This window comes from Magnolia sinica, chromosome 13, assembly GCF_029962835.1.
Source record: "Magnolia sinica isolate HGM2019 chromosome 13, MsV1, whole genome shotgun sequence".
Classification (NCBI taxonomy): domain Eukaryota; kingdom Viridiplantae; phylum Streptophyta; class Magnoliopsida; order Magnoliales; family Magnoliaceae; genus Magnolia; species Magnolia sinica.
Genome location: NC_080585.1, coordinates 22949409 through 22974673, shown reverse-complemented (window position 1 = coordinate 22974673; position 25265 = coordinate 22949409). Strand labels below are relative to the sequence as shown.

Sequence of the window (25265 nt, the reverse complement as noted above, 5' to 3'; positions counted from 1 at the left end):
TACTCCTGCTTTTGTAGCGTATGCACGGGGCAATCCATTTCAGTTAACGTCTTATCTAGTTGCAACCAATCAGCTAAGGACTCAATACATGAGGCTCACCCCATAACATCCAACATAGCCCATCTAAACACTTCCGACACTGAACCACCCTGATTTCGAAAGCATCATTTATTCCTTCCCCCTATAAGGCCACAAACTCACTAGTAGGAGAGCAAGCCTCTAAACCACATTACCCCCTTTCCCTACGCTGCCCCAAACCAACTAGAAGAAAATCAACTATAGATCCCAGAATTACCCACGCCACACTAAAGGATACAAAGAACCTCTCCCACGCTTCTTAGCAAAAGGGAAATGAATAAAAAGGTAGACAGCCGTTCCTCACTCCGCATACGCATACCACTATGTTGGGGGGACCATCATCCTTTTCTTAAGTTTGTCGATTATTTGTATCCTATTCCTTCCAACCGACCAAGCAAAAGCTACTACCTTAGGCGGAGCTTCACAGTGCGAAGGAGAAAAAGGGAGAAGCAACTAGAAAAATTAAAAATAAAAATAAAAAAAAATCAAAGAAGAGTTTTTTTTTTTTCTTTGAAATTCTTTCTCCAAAATTCTCTTTGAAATTTCTAAGGATCTCCTAAATTATTCCAAGTTTCAACGAATTGCAACTAGCTGCCCTTCTAAATTTTTTCCAATCCAGACTTTGTTCTATGATTCTCTATAGTAATATGGATGCACCTACCAGGAATCTGCCTAGATGGTAAGGCTGACTATCCAAGTCACTGACAATTTTTAAAAAAAATAGAAAAAAAAAAATAAAATCATCGACTATTGAAAAGTATATAGTGTCATTCCAATCGTGGTACAGAATATAGTCTGATAGCACACAGGTTCACCCAAGTCGTATTGGTTTCAGTCAGGACTGGAACAAGTCATCAGAACAAAATCCAGCCCAAACAGAATGAGTCGGAGTGGGATGTACCTATTCCATCTCCAGGCGAATCACACTATGAAGCTGCTAACCATGACTGTAATCATGTTTCCAACGTGCTTGTCTACCTTTTATTTAATCTTTATTGTTTTCAGCTTACTAATGTGCATGTCAATTGATTTACCAAGATATCAACATTACTGGAACTACTTTGTCCTAGGGTCAGGCCCATATTTCATACGCCATCACACATGCTGGCAAGACCTTTCCTTAGAGATGTTAGTGAATAAAAAATGACAATCTGAGCACTATTCATGGCCATCAGTCGAGACACACGTGGTTTCAATCTGTACCACATCCATACTCATCAAAAGCAAAAGAAATGCAGTGAATTTTTGCATCGAAAACAGGGGTTCCAACAAGATCATTATCAATCAGAGAAAGAAAAGACCTCGAAAAGACCAATTTTTTTTTTTCTATTCATTACAAGAAAGCTACGTTTGACTGATTGCTGGAACAACCAGACAAAACATATACCTTAGAGCAAGCTAGAACAATGTTCCTCTCATAATTTCCTTCAAATTTAAGTATAATCAAGGATAAGAATGTAGTTTGCATTTACTAAATGGTAACTCTTTCCATAAATGTGGCAAACATGCATGTCCATGCACACCGTCCAAATTGATGTCCACTGTGGATTGAGTGATGCAGGACCACTGGATCATCAAGCTGGGTCTGGTAATGGACCCCACCTGCTGGCGAATTAAAGTTTTTGGCCAAATATCCCATCCAATTTGACTTAAAGGTGGAAGCATGGAAACAGCTATTTCAAAATGTTATCTATTATAAACAGCTAGGAAGCAGAAGCGGGAGTGCAAATGTGGAGTCCAAAGTGTGATTCGAAGTGAGAGCAACATCTAGTAGGACACTGCAACTAAGTTTTGTTGGTAACTACGAGAGGAATTGAACTTCAAAGGTGACATGTATTCAGAATTCCTATCTTTGCACATTTAGTTTAATCTCTTCATATTGCTCCATCACGGAGCATAGCCTAAAATATAAATTGAACGATCCTAACCATCCAACTGCTGGACATCAAATAGACTGCTCATGGTTTGGAATATACATATGATATCAGCCGATCAGCCATATCATATATGCATCGACTTGATATTGTACATATGGGTCCGCATCAGCCTGTATCCAGATGAATGGATTGTATCAATCTGTATCAGGCCTTATAGCCTCGCTTTTTTTTCTTTTAAAAATTTCTCTCTCTATTTTTATTTATTTTTTGGCTATTTCAACCATGGAGGAAACTTAGACAAACAGTTAGACAAGATATTGGCCTATTTTGGGGCTCAAAACAAAAGTTGTTAATAAGATTCAACAAATCAAAGAGAAATGGACCATTATAAGAAAGTTGGAAGATCAGGAAGGCCATCACCTCTTTTCATGTTTTCAACTTTTTATTTTTTATTTTTTTTGGTATTTCAATGTAATGGGTCTTAATCCACGAAAAAGAAGAAGAAGATAGATTCTTGAATCTGTCTCCCATTTTATTGATATCTTCACACTTCTTTTTGGGCTTAAAACAATTTTGACCAATACATTCCGATACAGGCTGATATGGATAAGAAATGCTTTACAACACGCCCGCATCATATCAGTTTGCTGCTGGGCCAATATGCCCTCCAATACCAATATTCAGGACCATGAAACCACTAAAAATAAATGGGTCAGCAGTCGAAATTCAAAGGGAAATTAGATGATTAATATTGTAAATTTAGAATGATTTTTGGAAAAGTATGCCCATCTAATTGATAGCTAAAATCCCAATCACTTATGACCCCACTTTAGTCCCATTTCAAACGGACAATTGATAATGGATTAAGATAACATGTTGAGATTTCTTAGGGAATAATTCGAAACCTTTTAGTGAGCCCCGCAATTTTTTATTTTATTTTTTCCTAAACATTTGTAAGCACATCCATATCCATACCCTACCACAAGATTAGAATAACAGATATTTGAATTTGATACAAGATGTGTTAGCACCCCTGCCACTATCTCCAGCACCAAGTAGCATGTGAGCCTGTGATTTGTCAATGTCCATTTTCCTGTTGCTTGGGCCACTAAGTATGTATATCAAGAAATATGAAGTGCAATCACACAACTGCACTTTCCAAGGGTCACATGGCACATGGGCGATGTCCAAGCCCCTGGTCATAGTGCAGATGCCTTGATATGAGATTCAGACAGGTCCAATCATCTGGTGGGCCACACACGTTAGTTGAATGTGGACTAGTAGTCAACTTTTTTTTTTTTTTTTCCAACCATTCATTTATTTTGTGCATTTTTCATCCACCTGATAAGCAGATTGCCTGATTTGGGGGATAGAAAGTCTACACAGTAGGGCCCACCTAATGAGCGATTTTGATATCACACACACCATCGATGCTGGTGCATGTCAGCTGCAACTCCCATCTCTCAACCTACTCGAGATCCCATTTTACCAATTTGGAGCACCACAGAATTTTTCAGGAACTTTCATTCGAAAAGAGAAAAAGAACCATTTTGCACCTTCCCTAATTTAAATCAAAATAGAATAAAGTTTCCAACATCGATTTGGGAAGTTGGGACATTCAAGTCACACCCAACTAAAAATCCAAGAAATTCGAAAGGAAAAGAGAAAATAATCCATTTCATATGAATTGAACTGCGTGACAAAAAGAAAGAGAAAAAAACAAATTTAATTTAGAAGATTGAAAACTCACTTTGATGTTTCCATCTGGAGATAAAATGGCCAGAAAATCTCCTTCTGGAGTGAAGCAAGAGAGGAGAGATTTGATTTTCTCTCTCCCCATGTCTGCCGAGAGAGAGAGAGAGAGAGAGAGAGAGAGAGAGCTGAGAAGCCAAAACCAGGGTTTTGGAGGGGTTGTAAGTTGCAGCTCTTTGCGGAAAGAGAGAGAGCTGAGAAGCCAAAACCAGGGTTTTGGAGGGGTTGTAAGTTGTAACTCTTCACGTTTCCGCAAAGAGCCCCCATTTTTCAAATAATTACGACGACACCCTTCTTGAATCGAATGAGTCAACTCGCTGGACCGGACATCTGCTGAGTTCTGAGCTTGGCGGTTCGGGCGAGGAGGGAAACTGAAGTGGTCAACCGCCCACACATGCCAATTTGCACACGCGTGAAATACTTGGGCCAGTAATTAGGTGGGCCTATGAAAAATGCCCCAGCCCATTAATCAAGCCAATCCATTTTTTCAGGTAGGGCACACCTGCTTCGGACTCCAATGCGTTCCACCAATACACTGGGTGGATTTCACCGGATGAAGTGACCAGACATGCCTGGCTTTGGTGGATCCCTGACTGTAGGGCTTACCTTGATGTATATAACTTACATCCCTTCCATCCATCCTTTTTGAAAGATTATTTTATGACATGATACCAAAAATGAAGCAGATTCACGTCTCATGTGGACCACACCATAGGAAACGGTGGTTATTGACCATTAAAAACGTCTTATGGGCCACAAAAGTTTTGGATCAAGCTGATATTTGTTTGGTGACTTAATACAGGTATTTTTGACCTCATCAACAGTTTGGATGGAAGCTAAACAATTCCGGTGGCCCCCGAAATGTTTTTAATGGTGGGTATTCAATCACCGTAGGTTCTTGTGGTGTGGTCCAGTGAGATTTATATCTGCTTTAATTTTTATACCATGACCTAAAATAAGCTTTCAAAACGGATGGACGGCGTCGATATAAGGAACATACATCAAGGTGGGCCCCACAGTCATAGATCCATCCACCTAAGTGACTAGACTGAATTTTGAGTAATGGACCCTAGCAGACGCTATGGTCCAGGACAAACCTGGACCCTTGGATTCATGTCTTATGACCTTTCAATTCGTGAGATGTCCACAGCACTTTGAACCAGATCCTAATCAGATTTGTGTCCTAAAAGAACTTAAATCCACCCAGTCACTATAGTAAATAAATCAGATTGTTCATCCAGTAGATCCCACTACGATAGAACCAGATCACACTGATTAGATGATCCCAGCCATCCAATCACTGGCCCTTACGTGATCACCAAACGAGAATGTGAGTCTGAGTTAGTGTAAATGGGCTAGGCTGAGCTGAAGAAGATCCAGATCTAGCCCATGACCAAAGGACAGGAGTCCAGACCCAGCCACTCTGATGTCCCAAAGGTCCATTTTTAATGTTTTTAGGCCATCCAAACCAATAAAATGGCATTCCCAACCGTTCATAAGGTCATTCCTAGTGGGCTAAATGTAACCATTGGATTTTTCCTTTGATCTAATTTTTTTTTGTGGCCCGATGATGGTATGAAGGGCCTGCATTCAATATGCACTGTTGCCTACCGTCTGGCCGACCTAATTTTGGATCTGGATCATTTTTACGCCCAACCCCTAAAATCATATGAGGGAAATAGACGGCTCGGATTTTTCTCAAACAATACGGTGGCCCCGTGATCACAACAACCATTTCCTGATGAAATATGATGTGGTGTCAAAGATTTGACAAGCGTCAGTCATTATCAAATCTTGGTGAGGCCCACTTTCATGCTGCTTCTGATAAATCTGACCCCTTTAGTAGTCTGGCCATCTAATTTTAGGGTGTGGACCCAAAACAGACGCTGATAGGATAAATAGTTGGGTCCCACAACAGGCAAAAGTTGGACGGTGGCTTTTAACGGTCCATTTTTTTTATTGTTTAGTGGCCCACTTGAGCGCTTGATCTTCCTCATCTTTCATTCCATCGGGTAAAATCACAAGGCCAAACTTGTGAATGGGGTGGATATCTCTCAAACATCACAGTGGGCCCCACGAACACGGAAACCATCTGAGTGAGACTCACTACGAGTCGGTGAGATCTGACAGGCTCTCAAACATCATGGGCTCGGGCTGAGTTTGGGCCGGGACCGTATATGTATTCGGGCTGGGCTTGGGCTAGACTACTTAAGCCCGTTACAGGCATAAATTAAAGAATAGAGGTTGCGCTTGGACAGAGCTCGGCCCATTGACACCCCTAGCATTATAGGATAGGCGCACAAATTTTTTCCCACCACCTCGTTATTTGATATCAAGGGACAAGCTAAAAAACAACGAACCCAAAATCCAGCTGCCGTCTTCATTTTCCAGCATTTGTTGCAACAACTGGAAAATATTTTTCCCTTAATAATGAATTTTCAGATACTGCTTCATATATATATATATATGGGAAAAGGCTCTATGCTGTCGAGCACATGGGAACTTCCCATGAGATCGAGCTGTGTGGGCCCACCGTGATGCATGTCAAACATCTACCCCATCAGTCAGATGCATCATTCCATGGTGGGCCTAGGGCTTAAAAATCAAGTCGATCCGTGACTTGTGTGGGCCAATCCACATACAAAAGTTGAGAGGGGTTTCCCTCCATTAAAACATTCATAATCATTTGTTGGGCCCCCGAGATGTGGTTTACAAATTCAGCCCATGTGTGTCCCACTTGGATGAGGGGTTAGACCAAGTTTCAGATGCATCCAAATTTCAAGTGGGCCCCACCAAGTGCCTTTATATGTTTTAAGCATGTCTTCACATGATTTTAGATGGTATGGTCCACCTAAGTTCCCTATATGGCTGATTTTTGGGATATCATTCTTTGGATATTACCCTAAAATGATCTCTTCAGGTGGATGGATGGCGTGGATACAAAACATATATCATGGTGGGGCCACAAATTCAGTAGCAGTCTCACCATTCAACCTGTCAGTACCCAATACGCGCCTGCACAAAGGTCTCCTGCGGTGGGAATTGGTCTGCACCAAGGTATCCTCCGGGATGGTTCGCAAGAGACCATTACTCTCTCTCTCTCTCTCTCTCTCTCTCTCTCTCTCTCTCTCTCTCTATATATATATATATATATATATATTGCCCAAGTCACATCCCGAGAGCAGGGTCCCCGAGCTCCATTTGTGGAACATGACTAGTAGGGTGATCCTAACCACCCGTTGGCTTTTTCCTGCCATTGAATGTCAGACAATTACTTGGACTTTTTTTTTAATTTTAATATTTAACTGTCCAGTTACAATCCTCAAAAAGGTTGTTCAATCAATGGTTAGGATGATGAGATTTTCAGAGTATATTCTGCATCCATTTGTAGGGCCAAATGAACTGGTGGCCCCAATAAACTGCCATTGTCTTTGCCCAGACTGCTGTATAACAGAACAGAACTGTACACTAAAAAAGGTCTGAAGAAAGGCATGCATCCACATAAACAGCAAAAGCTTAATCTCAAGGCATGCTTCCACAAACAACAAAAATTTCTTCTCATTTCCTGAGTTATATACACTCACTAATCCCAATCACTTTGTAAAAACCTCATCTTTGAATCCCATCGAGCAAAAGTATTAGAGAGAGAAAAAAAATTAAAAAAAAAAACTACCCACATACTCTGCAACTAAATCGGCATTACCAACCTTTTGAACACAATCAAAATCTTCGGAGCAAACCCAACACACCGGACGGCAGATCCAGCACATCCCGGCATGCCTTATGATTTTTTTTTTCTTTCTTTCTTTCTTTCTTTAAGAATATTTACAAGGGTAGTAACCCGGCTTAGTATCTGATTGAACTCGTCCCTACTGACAACCAACCTCTTGGTCTCTCCTCAGCGTGTTATTTGATGTTCATAGACGCCGACATGGCACGCAGCTCCTTGGCAATCTCTGAGAAGGATGGCCTCAAGTTGGGATCAGAGGACCAACACCTCTCCATCAATGACCTCCATGTTGGGTCGCACCAGCTAGGAATCTCCGGCCGCAAATCCCCCTTGATTATACCAGCTGAGAACATTGGAAATAAATATCATGAACTAAGTGGCAAACCATACCATACGCATGACATGAACACTCATTCTTTTTATTTATTTATTTTTTCCATTAACTCATTTTATTTGGTGCACATGGCCATCATTCAAATCTTCCCCAAATCAACTTGAAACCTAGCCTAAGTAAACAGTGTGTGAGTGCAATAAACTGCCACAAAAAACATGCATGCAATATATATATATATATATATATATATATATTTGGATATTGGTGGTTTTAAGTTACTTATGAGTCGAAGGGTGAGGTAATAGAATGATGTAACTTTTTACAATATTTCATTTGCACGATGCTTAGAATGGTCAGTACATCGAAATTACATTCACAGACACACACACAGTCACTTTTAAGCATCCTTTTATCAGATTCATAAAATTCTTAATTTTCTCGTAATTTATTAATCCCAATTTATGATTAGAATCATTAAGATTCACTTGCAGTTTTACATTTAAAAAAGAAAAAAAAGAAAAAAAAAGAAAAGAAAAAAAAGAAGCCATATCTATGGACAGGAAATCAATTTCCTAAGGAATCCTTATTCCTAAACAACCCAAAGAATGGCATACAACAAATAACAAATAAGACAGCTTTTGTATTTTATTAATAGAATAACAAAATGGAATTTTCATTTCGACCAGCTCACTTGGGGCAGGGTGGGATTTTGATCCCGCAAGTCACTCTAATCCAAAAATTACCCCATGGTTTGAACTGCATGTTGGCCCATGAATCTCTCCCTAGAAGAAAAGATAATATCATACATATACCATGATATTCCACTAACTGTCACAATGGACCAGGTGCCTGACCCACTCGACAGCTCCAGTCCAACTTTTGGCGGCCTTGGATGTAAGGGATGGGGCCTGGGTCTCCTCCTCAGGACCAAGGGATAATAGGGCTGGCCTCCAGCCAGCATCCTACGCCTGTTGGGCTCTTATAAGCTATTCAGATTTAAGAAATTTGCTAAAAATACAATGATGCCCCTGCCCTTCTTTATAAAAGATTAGGGCTTTAGGCCTAGGGATTGAATTTCAGATTAATTTTATAAATTTTTGAAAGATGTGCATATGTTAAACTAGAAGGTATGTGAATGTGGAGAAACTTCATTCAAATATTCAAATCATAAATGAGGATCAGCAAACATTATGTGGATTCGAAATGTGGTGCAATATGGAAGAAATAAATTGATAATATGCAAAGCATATCTCCAAGAACAAGAATTCATGCAGAAAATATACGAGGGCAGGAATATACAGCAGACTGCTTCCTTTTAGGAAGGTCTTATCTCTGTTATGAAAGAAAAGAATCTGAAACAAATATATCTTGTGCCTTTATCATTAGTTTAAACACTAATAGCATGGTGGTGAAACATCAATTTTCCATTTGTTAGTTAAGGACCTATGATAGGCAAGAGATGGATATAGAATGAGAACAGACAACAGATTTCATAATTAATAGTTGCAACTTGCAAGTATCAGATATTGGGGTGATACAAATTCATCATTTTTCAAATTCCAAACCTTAGCTTACATAATTTACACCTAATAATATAATGTCATATATGTGTCCATATACTGTGCTTTACAAGTGGGCATGGGTACGTTATGAATACATCGTTTCTGATTTCTATACCATAGTTTACCTAATTTCACAAAATATTACAATATTGTATATGCAACATTCACGAAGCTTTTAAATGACACAAGTGATGACTTCCATTCATTCATCCAACTAGGAACAAGCCATGGTGCAAAAATCACATCAATCAGATGATCCTCGACATCCAATGAATTTATTGAAATTGAACGGTCAAGATTGAGCAGAGAAAATAATAGGTCCAATCAACATCTTGAAACATCTATTTGATAGATCCCACTTTGTATTGCTTCTGATTCCAAAGCAGCACTTTGGTCTGATGATTCAAACCATGTGATATGTGGCTCCTAAACAATGGATGGTTGTAACAAGTTGGCCCCATTAAAAGCGTTAGGATCATACGAATGGTATGATTCTTGCACCATGGTTTTCATCCAATGGCACTATTGAGTGAACCATCCTGATTGATGTTTGGGGACATATATTCATGATCTAATCCTACTTCTGTCATAACCATCCACCAGAGATCAATATCCTACGTTGATCAAATAGTGGACCATTGGACTTGGGCCATCAGATCATCATCAAGTGTGATCGAAAACATTTTAACAATTAAAGAAACACCAACGGTCGAAAACCTTAAAAAAATCATGAAAAACATTTTAAGTGTTGGGCCGAGGAATAAAACCACTTGACAAGTTCCAATTTAAATAGATCTAACCATAAACATGTCCCTAGGTAAACCCAATGGATCTCTTATTGGCCTGTGCAAAAATCAACGACTAATGGTAGAAGTACCCCACTACGTCTATTTTCAATGGTCCCTAAATGGACCTTATAAGAAGAACTAAGGGCCCGTTTGGCCGGGTGGATTGGAAGGGATTGAATGGCATTAGGGTGGATGGCATGGATTTCAAGGTAATGATGGTGTTGTCAGTGGATTGTCTTAAGATCCATGGGATTGCTATGTCCCGGGTTTGCTATATCGAGTCTGTTTGGCACGCCTAGCCAATCCCGGGATTAAACCTTCCCATCCCTTCCAATCCCTCGAACCAAACACGTCCCAGACAAATTTGAACGGATTAGGGTGGATTGGATGGGATTTAAAGGTAATGATGGTGTTGTCAGTGGATTGTCTTAAGATCCATGGGATTGCTATATCCCGGGATCAGATCACCCGATCTGTTTGGCACGCCCGGCCAATCCCGGGATTTAACTTCCAATCCCTTCCAATACCATCCAATCCCTTCCAATCCGCCCGGCCAAACGGGCCCTAAAGGGATTGTGATCCTTACACATTGTTAGCTACGAATTGATCATCTTTTATACACCATCAAGTCCTTGATCACAACGATTATATAGTTTAGGCTAATGGGCCCAAGATTGCTAACTTGATCTCAATCCTACCAATGTAACTGCCCAAAGGTCTAACCCTAGATACCATATCTAGGGCACACATACACTGCTATGGAGTAAGGGTAAAAAAGGCACATTAACACCAAGTTGGTCCCGATGGTGGAGACTTCCCATCTTAATCCAAGTAAGTCCCCTCATAGAGAATGATTGTACATCTCATAATATGATATCTGCAAGTGTGTCCTAGGTAGCAGGTGTGTCCTAGGTACCTGTGACAACTATAGTACATCAGGGTATTGCATCCATGGGCAACAACTCTCCCTGGTCAATGACCATGTGTCAAGCTCCTAAGAACATCTCTAAGAACAACTCTTCTACTCAACCCATACATATATGTGATTAAGATAACACCATTTGTTAAGGCACCATATCTTTTCCACCAAGGACATTTGGTCATCATGATCTACAACATAAACTACCTTATCACATCCATATGGCCAGTGGATTTAGGGTACACATTGGTTCTCTAGGGCACCAGACCAAAAAACACCCACCCTCCAAACTGTTTCCCTTGGTGTGGTCCATCTGAATCATGGAACAACCTAACTTTTGGGCCCAAGGCCAATGTGCAATGACTCATCTAATGGTTGGAGTGGATTTCACAAACACATCTTGATAGGCCCTGTAAAAAACCAAGGGTGGGCATCCTCTCCCAAATTCGCTCCAACCACTAGGTGCGTGACCAAATTTTAGGCATATGGATCAAAAACCAGTCCCATCCATGATTTAGGTGAACCACATGATTTGAAACAGTGTACAAGGTGACGCCCACCCTACAAACTGTTTCCCTTGGTGTGGCCCACCCAATTTACAAATAGGCCAGATTTTTTGGTCCCAGGCCTAAATTTTGGTGTGGCATCTAATGTTTTGAGTAGATTTCACATAATCATCATGGTGGGCCCCGTAAAAAATCAATGATGGACGTCTCCCTCACAACTATTTCCTTTGGTGTGGCCCACCTAAATCATAGGTTAGCCTGATTCTTTAGCCTTGGGCCTAACGTGGGATGACACATGTAATGGTCAGAGTGGATTTCACATAGACATCACAGAGGGCCCCATCAAAAATCAAGGGCAGCCATTCCCCTCCCAACTATTTCCCTTGGTATGGCCCACCTGAATCACAGATGGGGCTGGTTTTTAAGACTTGGGCCTAAAATTGGGTTACACACCTGGGGGTCGAGGTGGATTTGAGAAACACATCATGGTAGGCCCACCCGAGGTGGTGAACACTTTTTCTCGCACCAACACCCCCCCCCCCCCAAAGTGAGTGTGTGTTCTCACAAATTGTTCACAGGCGTACAATGCCAAGACAAAACTGCTAATGCATCAAGTGTCAAATTAAATAGGATATGCAATGAGGCAATCATAAAACTCTACACTAAGTCATTGCCATCCACTAACAATATCTATATGCTAGTCTATGAACTACCCTTCATCCTACAAGCTGCAAGTCAATCTAGTCCAATAGTTAACCTATGGTTTAAACTGCAAGCGATCCAACTTCAAGAAAAATGATTAAAAGACAACAATGCCCCTGCCCTTCTTTATAAAAGCTTAGAGGTAAAGGCCCACCCCTGACTTGATGGTGTTCCTCTCCATCTCAACTTAACAACTTGGATATGCCTAAGCACAACCCTTATCGTCTTTCTCCTTTCTTTGGTAGCAGAGAAGAAGAACGAAGAAAATGCTTTGCAATGTTGGGAGATAAAGAAGACAAGGAAGCTATTAAAGGACGCACCTCCTCATTCAAGCTTGCCCATTTTGCCACATCTTGGGCTTGGGCATCTTCAGGCCTGGCCCAAACCCAGCCCATGCCACCATATAATCCATTAACTTAATGATATTCCTATTACACAATTCTTAGGAATCACACGCTTAAAACCATATAGCTCCTGGAGAAAGGCATCATCCTTGAAAGACATGTTTGCCAACCTTCTACTCATAAAGATCAACAACTGCTATTGAGTGCTGAAGTAGAGAAAAGGCTTACGTTTAACCAAATCATATAGGAATCGAATGATTCCACAGTGGGTATGGTACTCCAGAAGATTCCTGCAAGTACACTCTAAACATACAACCAGTGTTGGATCTAGAGCTATACAAGTGCTCTCTTGCTCCAAAGTCAAATGGTTAAAAGGAAGAAACCAAAAAAAAAAAAAAAAAAAAAAACATAACATGCAACCCACTAAATAACAAACATGCATCTCTTTTAGGGCTTTTAACAGGCCAGGTCGTTCAGCTCATGCTGTATCCAGGTCTCATTCTTGAAGACCCAGACCTGGATCAGATCTGGTCTGTTACCCATTGGATCTTTAGGTCCAAGTTTCCAGTTGGTTTGGGTCATATAAGAGCATTTACATGGTCGGGCCCCTTAATGGATGGTTTTAGATCACACATGCATTTGCCACTTGGACACATGCATGCTGTGTAAATGGCTCCCTTACATGCCTATGGGTGGGGAAACCTTACTCCATTGCTATAATGAACAATGCATATTTAAATATAATATTAAAACTAACTGGACCCAACCTGAACCCAACTAGACCAAGATTTAATCGGGTCCCAAAAGATGAGATCCGAACCTGATCCAGTTGCTTTATCGGGTCCGGTCCAGCGGGTACCCGAAGGTCTGGGTACCCATTGACAAGCTAATTTAAGCCTCCCCAGGTGGACATAGAGCTATTCCAATACCAATATCATCTTCCTCACATAGAGCTATACCAATACCAATATCATCTTCCTCCATTTAAAGATGATATCCCAATAGGAAAAACTGGTTAGATACAACATGCAAAAACGCAATCTAAGAGACACCTCATTTGAGCCTCACATATGGAATTGTTCTTCATGTGAGAGACAATGGCATCAAGATGAGTTATCATGTCATGGTACATCAGGATGTAAATAGTGTCTGGATGCTCCAATTCCATACAAGTATGGCTCATGGTTTAATGATTGAGACGTTGGTTTGATGGAACCCACTGGGGATGGGGATGCTTCAACAATATTGAGGACTGGAAATCCCCAGCAATCCAAGCATTAGCCTCTTTCCTGGATTGTTCCTGTATTATTTTTCTTAACCATCCATTTGTAGGCCACTGGTCAAAGAGTTGCAACATTCTAATCCGGAATCATTTTCGGACATCCCCCATCCACAGTTGATCCAACCTGCTAGAATAGAACTGGTGTATTGGGCACTATTCACGTCCTGATGCATCTGAATTCTGATCCCAATAATTCCTCCAGCATCACTTGCTGTTATATCATTACATCTAATGAAAGGCACATGCAACAAAAGAAATAACCACCTCCATAATAAAAGTATACCTATTATTTCCTCAGAACGCATGTCTCCGTAAGGTTCTTCTCCAGTTAAAAGTTCCCACATGACTATCCCAAATGAGTAAACATCGACCTACAGAAAAGGGAAGTGTGAGCTCTTGTTCTAACCAGTAACAATAACGAGAAAAAGTTACAGCATAAATGTTCTAAATATGTAGGTGAAAAATACAACCTTTTCGGTTACCATGCTGCTTTTATCTGCAGTCAAAAGCTCAGGAGCCATCCATGGTATGGTTCCTCGAACCCCACCAGATACTAAGGTCTTTCGTTTCACCTTCGACAGGCCCAAATCACCAATCTGAAGAAGATGAGAAATTTGAAATGTCAAATATAAATTAGTCTAGTGAAGAATAATGTAGGGCTTATATTGATATTTGCAGCCATGCCCAAAATAATTATGATTAAAGAATGAAAAAGGGGATAAACCACTGTCTGGATTCACCACCATTTTCTAGATGGTGGTGACTCATCCACTGCACATATGGCAAACCTGTATGGAAATCCATAAAACCCAGATCACAGGCCAATCATGACAGAGCATAACCTGACCATTATGGTGAGTGGAAGATCTTAACACCATTAGATCTCAGTTATAGAATCTGGACTGCTGACAAAGTTATTTTTATCCATCCTCTCAGAGGCTGCCATTTGGATGCTTAAGATCATCCAATCAGCGTAATGTTCAGGCTATGCTCCATACACAAGAGGCCCTCCAATATTGCATGGTCTGGATTGACCTACATGTATACTACACATGCTACAGAGGATGAGTTTCCACCATCTGACAACGTCGGCGAATGCAAAACGTAATCATTCTTATAGAAGGAAGTTGTCCATTGGTTTGAGGAAGCACTGCAAATTTGCAGCATTGATGCAGATGAGTACAGGAATCTGGAACTGAGAGAAGATATTCTAGCGTCAATTATGTGAGCTGACTGGATCTCACCACTGTAATTACCTTACATACTGGTCGCTGTGGGTCCCTCATATTCACCAAGAAGTTATGAGACTTCAGATCGAAATGGACAACATTTTTCTCATGAAGGTACTCCATTCCAAATGCTGCATCCATTGCTATAATTAGCCTCTTACGGCGATCAATAGTTCTGTCAAATCCAAAGCTTGCAAGGGTTAGAAAGAAAACATTAGGCCTGGCAATGGATCGGGTTCAGTCCAGGTCACCGTCAGCCCAAGCCTGACCATTTAATAAATGGGTCAAGAAATCTGGCCTTATTCCAACCCACTTAAAATTTCTAGAGCCTGAGCCCGAACCCGACCCGACCCATTTAATTGCAGTCGAGTTGGGCTCACCTAACCAGCCCAACCCAACCCATATACTAACTGCAACCTCTTAGGCTTCTTGGCCCATCTTGCCTTCTTGGCCATCACACACTCATAGCCCATCCATGGTGGATTAAACAAACCAATGGTTTGGATTCCTAAACCATGGACTCACATGAATTCTTAAACATTCATTAGTAATTTTCAATCAAAGAAGAAAATAGACACAAAGCCAACAACATTTGTTGTGGTACATGCAGTAAGTGAATGGCTAAAATGTCTAAGTGGTCAAGGTATATATATATATATATATGGGAAATGGTTCTATGCGGTTGACCTCATGGGAAGCTCCCATGAGGTCGAGCTGTGTGGGCCCCACCATGATGCATGTCGAACATCTACCCCATCACTCAGATGCACCATTCCATGGTGGGCCTCAGGCTTAAAAATCAAGTCAATCCATGACTCGTGTGGGCCACTCCACATACAAAACTTGAGAGGGGTTACCCTCCCATTAAAACATTCATAATAATTTATTGGGCGCACCAAGATGTGGTTCACAAATCCAGCCCATCAATTATGTCTGTCCCACTTGGATGAGGGGTCAGACCAAGTTTCAGACGCATCCAAATTTCAGGTGGGGGATATCCCATAATTTAAAGGGGACCCATCAAATGCATGTTCAACACGCATCACAGTGGGGCCCACACAGCTCGACCTCATGGGAAGTTTCCATGAGGTCGACCGCATAGAACCATTTCCACACACACACACACACACACACACACATATATATATATGAAGGGTTATGGATTAGGTTGTGTTGGGTCATTTGGCCTGGCCCACTGATTATATGGGCCAGGTCAGATCGGACTGACCTAAAGCCGAGCCCAAACGCGTTAATCTAAATTGGCTAACTTTTTGGCCCGAGTCCGACCTGCAACCTGACCCGACCTAATCCAACCCACTTCTAAGCAAGGTTTTGGCTGGTCCAATTGACCCATGGGTTGACCAACCCATTGCCACCCCCGAAAAACATAGACGATAAAAAAATCTAAGAACATGATCCATAATGACAATGCAACGTGATCTATACATATATGAGATACAGCTAAAGAAATGTCCAGCCATGTCCTGTATCAGTATCTTCTTTGGATTGTATCAGCAGAGAGGAATTATCTGTAATGTGTCCATTCTGTACAGGTGGGCCTCATGGTTTGGCGATCCAAAACATTGATCAAATGAGATCCAACTTGGACAGGGGGTGCCCCAAAAAGTTTCCAGTTTTGAAGATTCTAGGATCTTTGGCCTTCTCTTTTTCTTTGAGCGTTGTTTTGCTTTTTCTTAGCAATCTATTCATAGGCCAGAGATCAACAGGTTAGGAATTTAGGATCTTCCAACCTTCAAGAGACTGGGAAATCCCCATCCATCGTGTGTTCCGCGGCTTCAGCCAGATCAACAGTCTAGATCTTCAACTATGGACCATGCCTGAACAGACTGGAGACATCATGATACAGTATGCATCTAGATGCATTGGGACCCGATAACGTAAATACCTGATAAATAAGTCTCCTGGGTTGACAAACTAAACTAGGAGTCAGAAAATGGCATGCAGTGTACAAAATTTTTAGAAGTCTTCAGCAAGTAAAAGGGGGAAAGCATTAGAGACGAATTTACTAAATTTCCTTTGGCAATTATTCACTACTTTCAAGGGAAAAACAAATAGTAAGAAACCTTACCGATCTTTCCTCTGTAGAACTTGTTTAAGGGAACCATTCACCATGTACTCTGTGACAGTTGCTAAATTTGTCACGGGTCCATCCTTGACAACTCCGTAGAATGCCAACACATTTGGATGGTGAAGCTGGCCTAGTAGGTGAGCTTCCTTCCAGAAGTCCGCAACCTACAAGGCAATAAAACAGATAAAGTTCAGATATAATGAGAATACAAACACACACACACACACACACACACACACACACACACACACACACGCACGCACAAATCAGTCATCAGGTTCTGAGTGAAGTCCAAACTCTGATCTTATAAAGAAGTAGTGCGTGATGCATGACTAAAGAAACGTCTTTTTCCTTTTCACTCGACCTAGAAATGGTACAGGTGGGGAACATCATATGGTACTCTACGCCATTGATCTGGTGGGCCACATCATGGTTGCATTCCATGATATCTCTCCTCTCAGATGATCCTCACTATAAAGAAAAGGGGGGACAACTACAAGTAATGGAAGCGCAGTCGGATGGTTAGGACCATCTGATGGTGGAGATTTTTGGGGCATCTCCCTCCACCATGGGGCACACCAAATGATAATTTTGACCAAAAAAAAAAGGCTTCACACAAATTGTTAATTTGACCCAGGCTGCTTATTCAAATTCATATGTTTCCTCTATAGAAGAAAGGTTGACTGGCTTGACCAATTTCTATTAAACATGCAAGTATTTTCCACTCTTGGCCAAATGACAATAAGAAATCAGAAGATCGATTGCCAATTTGAATCCAAGTTGTCGAACATTGATGATGAGGATAATTGTTATATCCGGTGAATGATCATCAATTAGTAAAGAACAAAAAATATCCCACTGCTCAAACTACCAAATACATATAAAATGAATCAGTTGCAAAGTTTAGAAAGGTGGGCAGAAAGAATAATCACCAATCGATCATCCCCCACTTCACCTCCATCGAAGCAACTTGGCTTGATCCGCTTGATGGCGACATCAGAGCCCTTCCATTTTCCATAGGAAACAGTTCCATATGTACCTGATCCCAGCACACGTATTTCTTCCAGATCTGAATTTTGAATGGTCTGGAAACAATATAAAAAGTTCAAAAGTTAGCTACTAAAGCAAAGACAACATGCATTTTTGTTACATTGCCCCACATCCTTGGAACTAATATAAATGATCCTCGATCATATATGAATAGCATCTCGAACCTCAGGTCTGCAACAGGGTGCCATGGTTCAGTAATCCAAACTGTTCAGATGAGAAGCCAAATTTTTTTATATCTAAATGTGCAAATGCAAATTGGAAGCAATGCCATATTAAAAAAAATCTATTTGCAGTGCAGGCCACTGATCAAAGAGTTAGGAACGTGGTCAACCCATACTGGAGCCCATCACATCAATGAACCATGGACCCCACTTGCACAGACAGGGTCCGAGGATGCTTTGCATCTCCTCAGGTCACAGATAATAGAATTCCTCATAAAGAATATGGCTTGTGGAGACCAAAATTACATAAAATTAAGTACCTGCAGCTCTTGAGTAGCTAAATGAGTATAGATCTTTGCAAAGTCACTACTGTCTTCAACAACTACCTCAGAACAGCAACCAGATCCTTTTCCATGAACCTGCCAAAACCTCTTGTTAGTTAAGTGATGCCAAATAAAGCCAAGGGACTTGCATGCCAAAATTGGTAATGAAAATACCTTTTCTTCCATGCCTGAGTTGGATAGCCCTTTTTGCTCATTCTCCTTGCTGCAAGAAAGATCTTTCACTGCACTACAGGACATATGAACTGCAGCTGGGTATGATTGTCCTGATAATTTTTGTGATAACCCCAACTCAGGGACATCCTTGAAGGAACCATCAGACGGGCCAGTTAAATAATAATCTTCCCTTATATGCGTGCCAACTTCAGTCAAGTTTTCAACTAGGGGACTGCTGTCCATTAGATCCAACTGCTTGGACTGAGTTCCCATTTCATGGCCCCGTAAGGCATCATGGCACCCTGAAATATCAGTATCATTTGTGGCTTTCTGACCATACATTCGCGTCCCACCATTGGATTCCAAATCATCACTAGGAGCAAGAGAAGAACCATGCATCGGGGCAGCAACTTTCGTTAATGACAACGATGAAAGGTTGTGAACAGAAAGATCCAATGACAACTTATCATTGTGGCCATAACAATCGTTGCTTAACTCCATGATCACTGCCTCAGGAGTTTCGCATACATGGCCTGCTTGAATATTCTGATTATATAGAGGAGATATTATGCCATTTACTGATTCTGACCCAGTGTTGTGGCCCACATCAATAGAAAAGGTAGGGATCTTTATAGCATTTTGTTGTAAATTTATTGGCAAGTATGGATTCATGACAGCAGCATCAATATTGCCTCCCTTTGAGATTATATTGAGGCCAGGTTCCCTATTTAAATCATGACAATGAGGTCCATTGCTTGCAGGATGATGGAAGCTACTCTCACATGCTTCTGAGAACTGGTGGGAAATACTCAAAGGGTTGCCGCACATGGGCTGTGATTCAGTTTCATGCCTCGCAAGATTCTGATTGCATTGAAGATCCTCCTTAATTGTCATAGCCCCAACACATGGAACCAGGTTCTCTACATGAGGAGAGCAAGCACAGAGACCCTTATGACAAGAACTGCTTTTTGGCCCCACAAAACCATGGTGCAGCCCCCTGTGTCCGTGAAAATCCAAGTTTCCAAATTCCGTTTCTTGAAGACTGCCCGGCACACAAAAACGATCAACTAGACATCTCCCATCAGTCAACTGCCCGGCCCATTCTCTCAATATTCCTCTACCATTTTCATTATTAAACAGAAGTGGAGTCCCCTTGCTAGTGTCTGCCATCCTTCGAAATCCTTCCATATCATGCTCATGTACCCCATACCATGCCTTTACTGTACGGGCATGAAACGATCTAATCTGACCAACTTTCAAAATGTCTGACCTTGGCCTGAGCCCAACATTGCACTTGCCATAACAAGGCTTCGAATCCAAACAGTTAACTCGCTGGTTACCAGCATCGTGCGGGCCATGCCGATGACCTCGAACATCATATAGACCAATCTGATAGTGTCTGATATTGCCTGCGCCAATTCGATGGTTCCTGACCCTACATTGAGGGTTGCTCAAAATCCCATCAGTTCTAACAAGAAACTTGAACGGAGAGACCTTTCTACCCAACTGACCAGTGCAGGAAACAGGCGCTAAGCAAGTCCCTATCTGACCACGACCAACGTTCCAGAGCATACTATTGTCCCTATTCAAATTTTCCACCTGTGCATGCCCCAATTTTTTTGAATTATAAATCTGGTTTGGAAATTTGGCTGTTCTGCCTTCAGGAACTAAACCTTCACTCAATCTACTTGATGAAGGCTCCAACTGAAACTCTGGCAATGGATGCATGCTACCAAAATTTTGAATTCCAGTCATACAAGTCATTGGGTTTTGGGGTCCTGATGGGTTTTTGATACAAGAATCAGCGAAATTCTGAATTCCGCTCATGTGGGTTATCAAGATCTGGGGTCTGAATGCTGCTTGTCTAAATGAATCATCAGAATTCTGATTTCTAGCAACATGGGCACTTGTAATTTTGGACGGAGAAGCATCTGATGCCAAGAACTCGCCTGATGTTTTAATTCCAGCCATGTGGGTCATCGAGATTTGTGGTCTGTATGCCGTTTGGCAAAACGAATCCTCTGAACTTGGAATTCCAACAACATGGGTCGTTTCAATTTTCGGTTGAGAACCATTTAACCCACAGCGATTCACAAGATTACGATTTCTGTCCACATGAGTCATTGAGATATTATTCTTGAATGCATTATCCCGCAGCAATGAACCGCTATCTGCATTAAAAACATTAAAAGAAAAAGAGCATAGGTTGGGTCCAACATACCCATTATCGTCGCAGATGACAAAGACCCGTAGCCGTACGTTCTTTCCTCCGGATGCCATCCTATCGTGCTCTTCGATCATATACCGCAAGTCCTCGTCGGACAGGATCGACATCAATGGAGGCACGTCTCTGTCGCGGCCACAGCCGGGCTCTGGAAGCTGGTATTTGAGGGAAATGGAGGGGTACTTTGGGCACAACTCCGATATCTTCGATAGAAGGCGGGAGATTCTAACGCCGCGGTCGATGGAGATGATTCGAGTCTCGCCGCCGACGTACCGTAGCTTCCCGGATGGCGGGCTGTGACGGAAGGCGCCATTGAAGCTGCAGAGAACCTTGAGCTTCTGTGCGGACGGCTGTTTTTTATAGCGGGAAGGATGGGAAGGTTCTTTCATGGCGGAGAGAGAGATTGTAAGGTATGGAGGAGAGAAGAACGGGGTTTATATTGGGCCGAAGAGAAGAAGGTTTTACGTTTGACCTTTTGTATTAACTTAATTTCAATAATACCCTTATTAAATGCTTGCAATCTAAAGAAGGAAACAGGGGCTACTCTACACCCTTCCATATGATTTTAATATCAAAAATACCCCTTTCAGGTTTATTCGGTGTATAAATCTATTTTTTGCTATTTCTTTACTGCAAGTATCTCGGCGAGATATCATCGGGAGAATTTGACCATGATCATGCACGGTGTTAAAAGGTCCCGAATAATGGACGGCCCACATCAAATGTGAGCCATACATGATGGATGGCCTGCATTGAAGGTGCCTCGAATGGTGGATGTTCCACGTCAAAGGTGGCTCGATAGATGGTGGACATCAAAGGTAGCCTCACTTGGGATGACCAACATCAAAGGTGGACCCCACCTTTTAATTGACAATTTTAAAATAATAGAGTGTAAAAAAAAAAAAAAAAGAAGAAGAAGAGATGTGACTATAAAAATTAATTTACGTTAATAATGTATTATATTAATATTATTTTATAAAATTAATTGTTAAATGAAAACATTTAAACAATATTATAGGAAAATAAATATTTGGAATTAAGTGTTCAAATTTTACTTTCTATAGAACTTTGCTTTAAAAATATTTTTTAAAAGAGTGGCCGATAAATAAGCCTTTAAGATTTTTACTGATTTTTTAGTTAATATTGCATTATTTTAAAAATCTATTTTAGCAAAACACCGACAATATTTGTTACATTGGTTAATGTTGTATTGGCTAATATATATATATATATATATATATATATATATATATATATGAGAGAGAGAGAGAGAGGAATGCTTACCTGGTCCAGCCCACCGTCTCATGTGATCACCGGTGTGCACCTTTGCATGTGTGGCATAAGCACAGGATTTGAATAGTCCATGTGATGTGGTATCCATAGAAATTTTATGGGCTCAAATTTTAGCCTGATCCAAAATTTTATTGGACCATGGTAAAGAGAAATGCAAATTAAGAAAGGAAATTATTTCCTTTTGCCACGGCCTACTAGAGTTTTGTATCCAGTTGAAAGTTAGGCTTATGAGGTTTCAATGGGTGCATCACGTGGATCATTCAGATTATGTGCCATGACACGCACGCAAAGGGATGCATGGGTGCTCCCCTATTTACATGCAACAATGCAGGTTATAATTGGGCCAGTTTACTAGACACTTACAAGGTAAAAAAGAAAACTTTCAATCAAAGTTATATGAAAAACAAATTTGAAAACTTAATACCAAAAATTTGAGTTTATATAAATGTTGTTTGAATAATGTTGACTAAATTTTTTTATAATATTGTTTGGACGCCAGTGTTAAGAAAAAAGTCATGCAATGTGATGCATTATTAAAATAAATTACTCACATGACGATGTAACATTTTAAATCATTTCTCATACTCCTTTCGTCTCGAAAATAACAACCAAAGGTAAACCCCACTTTATGAACAATTGACCTTCTATCATTGGGATCCATCTTTGATGTCCACTATCCATAATGCAGGGGCCATACTTTGATGTGGCCTATACATTATTGGAAGCAATGAGGGGGATTGTCCATTATGTGGGATCCTTCTTGATTTGGATCGTCTACCATGTGGGCCGCCCCATAATACAGAATGAAATCATGAAAGGCCTACCTTTGATGTCAGCCATCCATCATGTGGACCCACCTTTAATGTCTACCATTCATCATGTGGGGCTCATCTTCAATGTCAATTGTCTTTCATGTGGGCCTGCATTCGATGTGAATCATCCATCTTGTGTGCCCCAATTTAGAAGCGGATTGGCCATCCTGAAGCCCATTATCTATGTGGGTTGTCCATCGTATGGGGCCCACCTCTGATGTGGACCACATATCATGTGGGTCCCACCTTTTATGTGGACGATCCATCATGGCCGACCTTGATGTTGACTACTCATGCAATGCCCAACTTTGGCTCAGGCCTTCCATCTTGTGGGACCCATGATAATTATTCATTGTCCATCAAGAAGGCCCCACCGTGTGCTCCTCCATCGTGCAAGCTTACCTTTGATGTGAGTCGTCCATCATTGATCAGGGCCAAACCTTGATATGGACTATCCATCATGTGGGCACACCTTGATGTGGACCATCCTTTTTGTGGGGCCCACCTCACTGTGGTTTATCCACCATGTGGGGCCGACCTTAATATGTACCGTGCATCATGTGGGCCCCACCTTAATGTTGATAGTTCATTACGTGGATGTTGTACGTCCATCATGTGGGCCTCTCATTGATGTGGGTGGTCCGTCCAGTAGAGCTCACCATTGATGTGGGCTGAACTTCTACGACGACTGTCTATCATGTGTGGCCCACCTTGGATGCCGACCGTCCACATGAAGCTTAACTTTGATGTGGACCGTACATCATGTGGGGCCCACATGGGGCTGCCTTGACAGTGGCTGTCCATCATGCAACACTTGCCTTTGTTGTGGGTTGTCCATCATGCGGGGCCTACCTTTTGCGTCCAATATCTATCACGTGGGGTCCACCTTGATGTTAAGGATCCATGTGGGTTATCGATCAGGTGGGCCTCACCTTCAATGTTGGTCATTCATCACGTAGTGCCCACCTATGAGCCATCCACCCTGTGGTGCCCCACTTTGATAGTAGATGGCTCATCAGGCCATGCCCTCTTTTGATGTCCACAGTTCATCATGTTTTCTTTCTTTCTTTCATTTCTGAGTGGCATTCTTGAGAAAAAATTTCCCCTTAACCCATGAAAATTTAAGCTTCAAAGAATACATTTAAAACCATTTGAATACTACCAGATAAGTTACTTTTTTTTACTTACAAAAGTAGATAAGTGACTTATTTCAAATTAATAGTTTGGTTTATGATTATTTTAACTTTTTTACTTAAAAGTAGTTAATCACTCTAGTTAAATTTTTAGCTTTTCTATTATGATAAAGTACCAAGAGAAGCATGCATGACACAAAAGAGAAGCTGTTTTATTTACCAAACATACTAATCTCCTTAATAAGTAGAAATTAAGATTAGCTATTTGTGGCATAATTAACTTATGATCCAAAGGCCCCCATAGTGTTAAAAGTGTCTACCAAACATAATCCAATTTTAATGATTTAAATTTTTGAATAAAATTTCTTGGAGCTCAATGTTAAGCACCTACCAAACAAACCACAAGTAATTCTATCTATCATATTATTCCAATGCATCTTTGTTCTCTTCCAAACAAAAAGTCCCATGTGGCCCACCTCATGTATGCATGACATCAACATGAGTCCATCATTTTCCCAAGCTTACTTAGAATGTGATATAAAATATAAGTTGATTTAAAACTTAAGCGAGCCACAACATAAGGAAACGTGGAGATGGGAATTCTCATCATTGATAACTTCTTTAAAGCCTTCAAAACTTAGGATCAAGTTCTTTTAGAAATGAATGATTTTACTTGCTGCTTTGCTCATGAATCTAGCTATTTAGTAATATTATGTTTTTTGCGTTAGAATTGTGGGCCATGTATGACATATTTCTATGAACCGAATAATTTAAGATATTTTACAATATCCATTAAATATCTAGTAAAGTTTCAAACTCATTAAAAAGATATCAAATGAAATATTGCATACTGAGGATTGTCATGAATGTCCTAAGTGTAAGATTTTGTAAATTTTAATTGTG

The 25265-nt window shown here is 40.8% G+C and overlaps 2 protein-coding genes across 5 annotated transcripts in view; both read right to left on the bottom strand.

Moving 5' to 3' along the window:
• Positions 1-3859, bottom strand: part of LOC131223236 (uncharacterized) — a 28716-nt gene extending 24857 nt beyond the window's left edge. The window contains exon 1 of one of the 2 annotated variants that reach the window (XM_058218570.1): positions 3706-3859. In XM_058218570.1, the coding sequence (XP_058074553.1) occupies positions 3706-3795 (90 nt within the window). In that variant the 5' untranslated portion in view covers positions 3796-3859. The remainder of the gene's footprint in view (positions 1-3705) is intronic. The other variant, XM_058218569.1, reaches the window with a different exon arrangement.
• Positions 3860-7223: 3364 nt separating this feature from the next.
• LOC131223234 (uncharacterized) lies at positions 7224-21562 on the bottom strand. Of its 3 annotated transcripts, XM_058218568.1 has the most exons (9): positions 21122-21558; positions 18901-21007; positions 18724-18822; positions 18125-18277; positions 17193-17356; positions 15131-15278; positions 14345-14470; positions 14158-14245; positions 7224-7780 (listed from the first exon to the last, which is right to left on the bottom strand). In XM_058218568.1, exons 1-9 carry the CDS (start codon positions 21511-21513, stop codon positions 7614-7616), a joined length of 3444 nt encoding a protein of 1147 aa, XP_058074551.1. In that variant the 5' UTR covers positions 21514-21558; the 3' UTR covers positions 7224-7613. The 3 variants fall into 3 exon arrangements, with proteins under 3 accessions (XP_058074551.1, XP_058074550.1, XP_058074549.1); XM_058218567.1 differs by having other exon boundaries at positions 14345-14446; positions 18901-21562; XM_058218566.1 differs by having other exon boundaries at positions 18901-21560.
• Positions 21563-25265: the final 3703 nt, after the last annotated feature.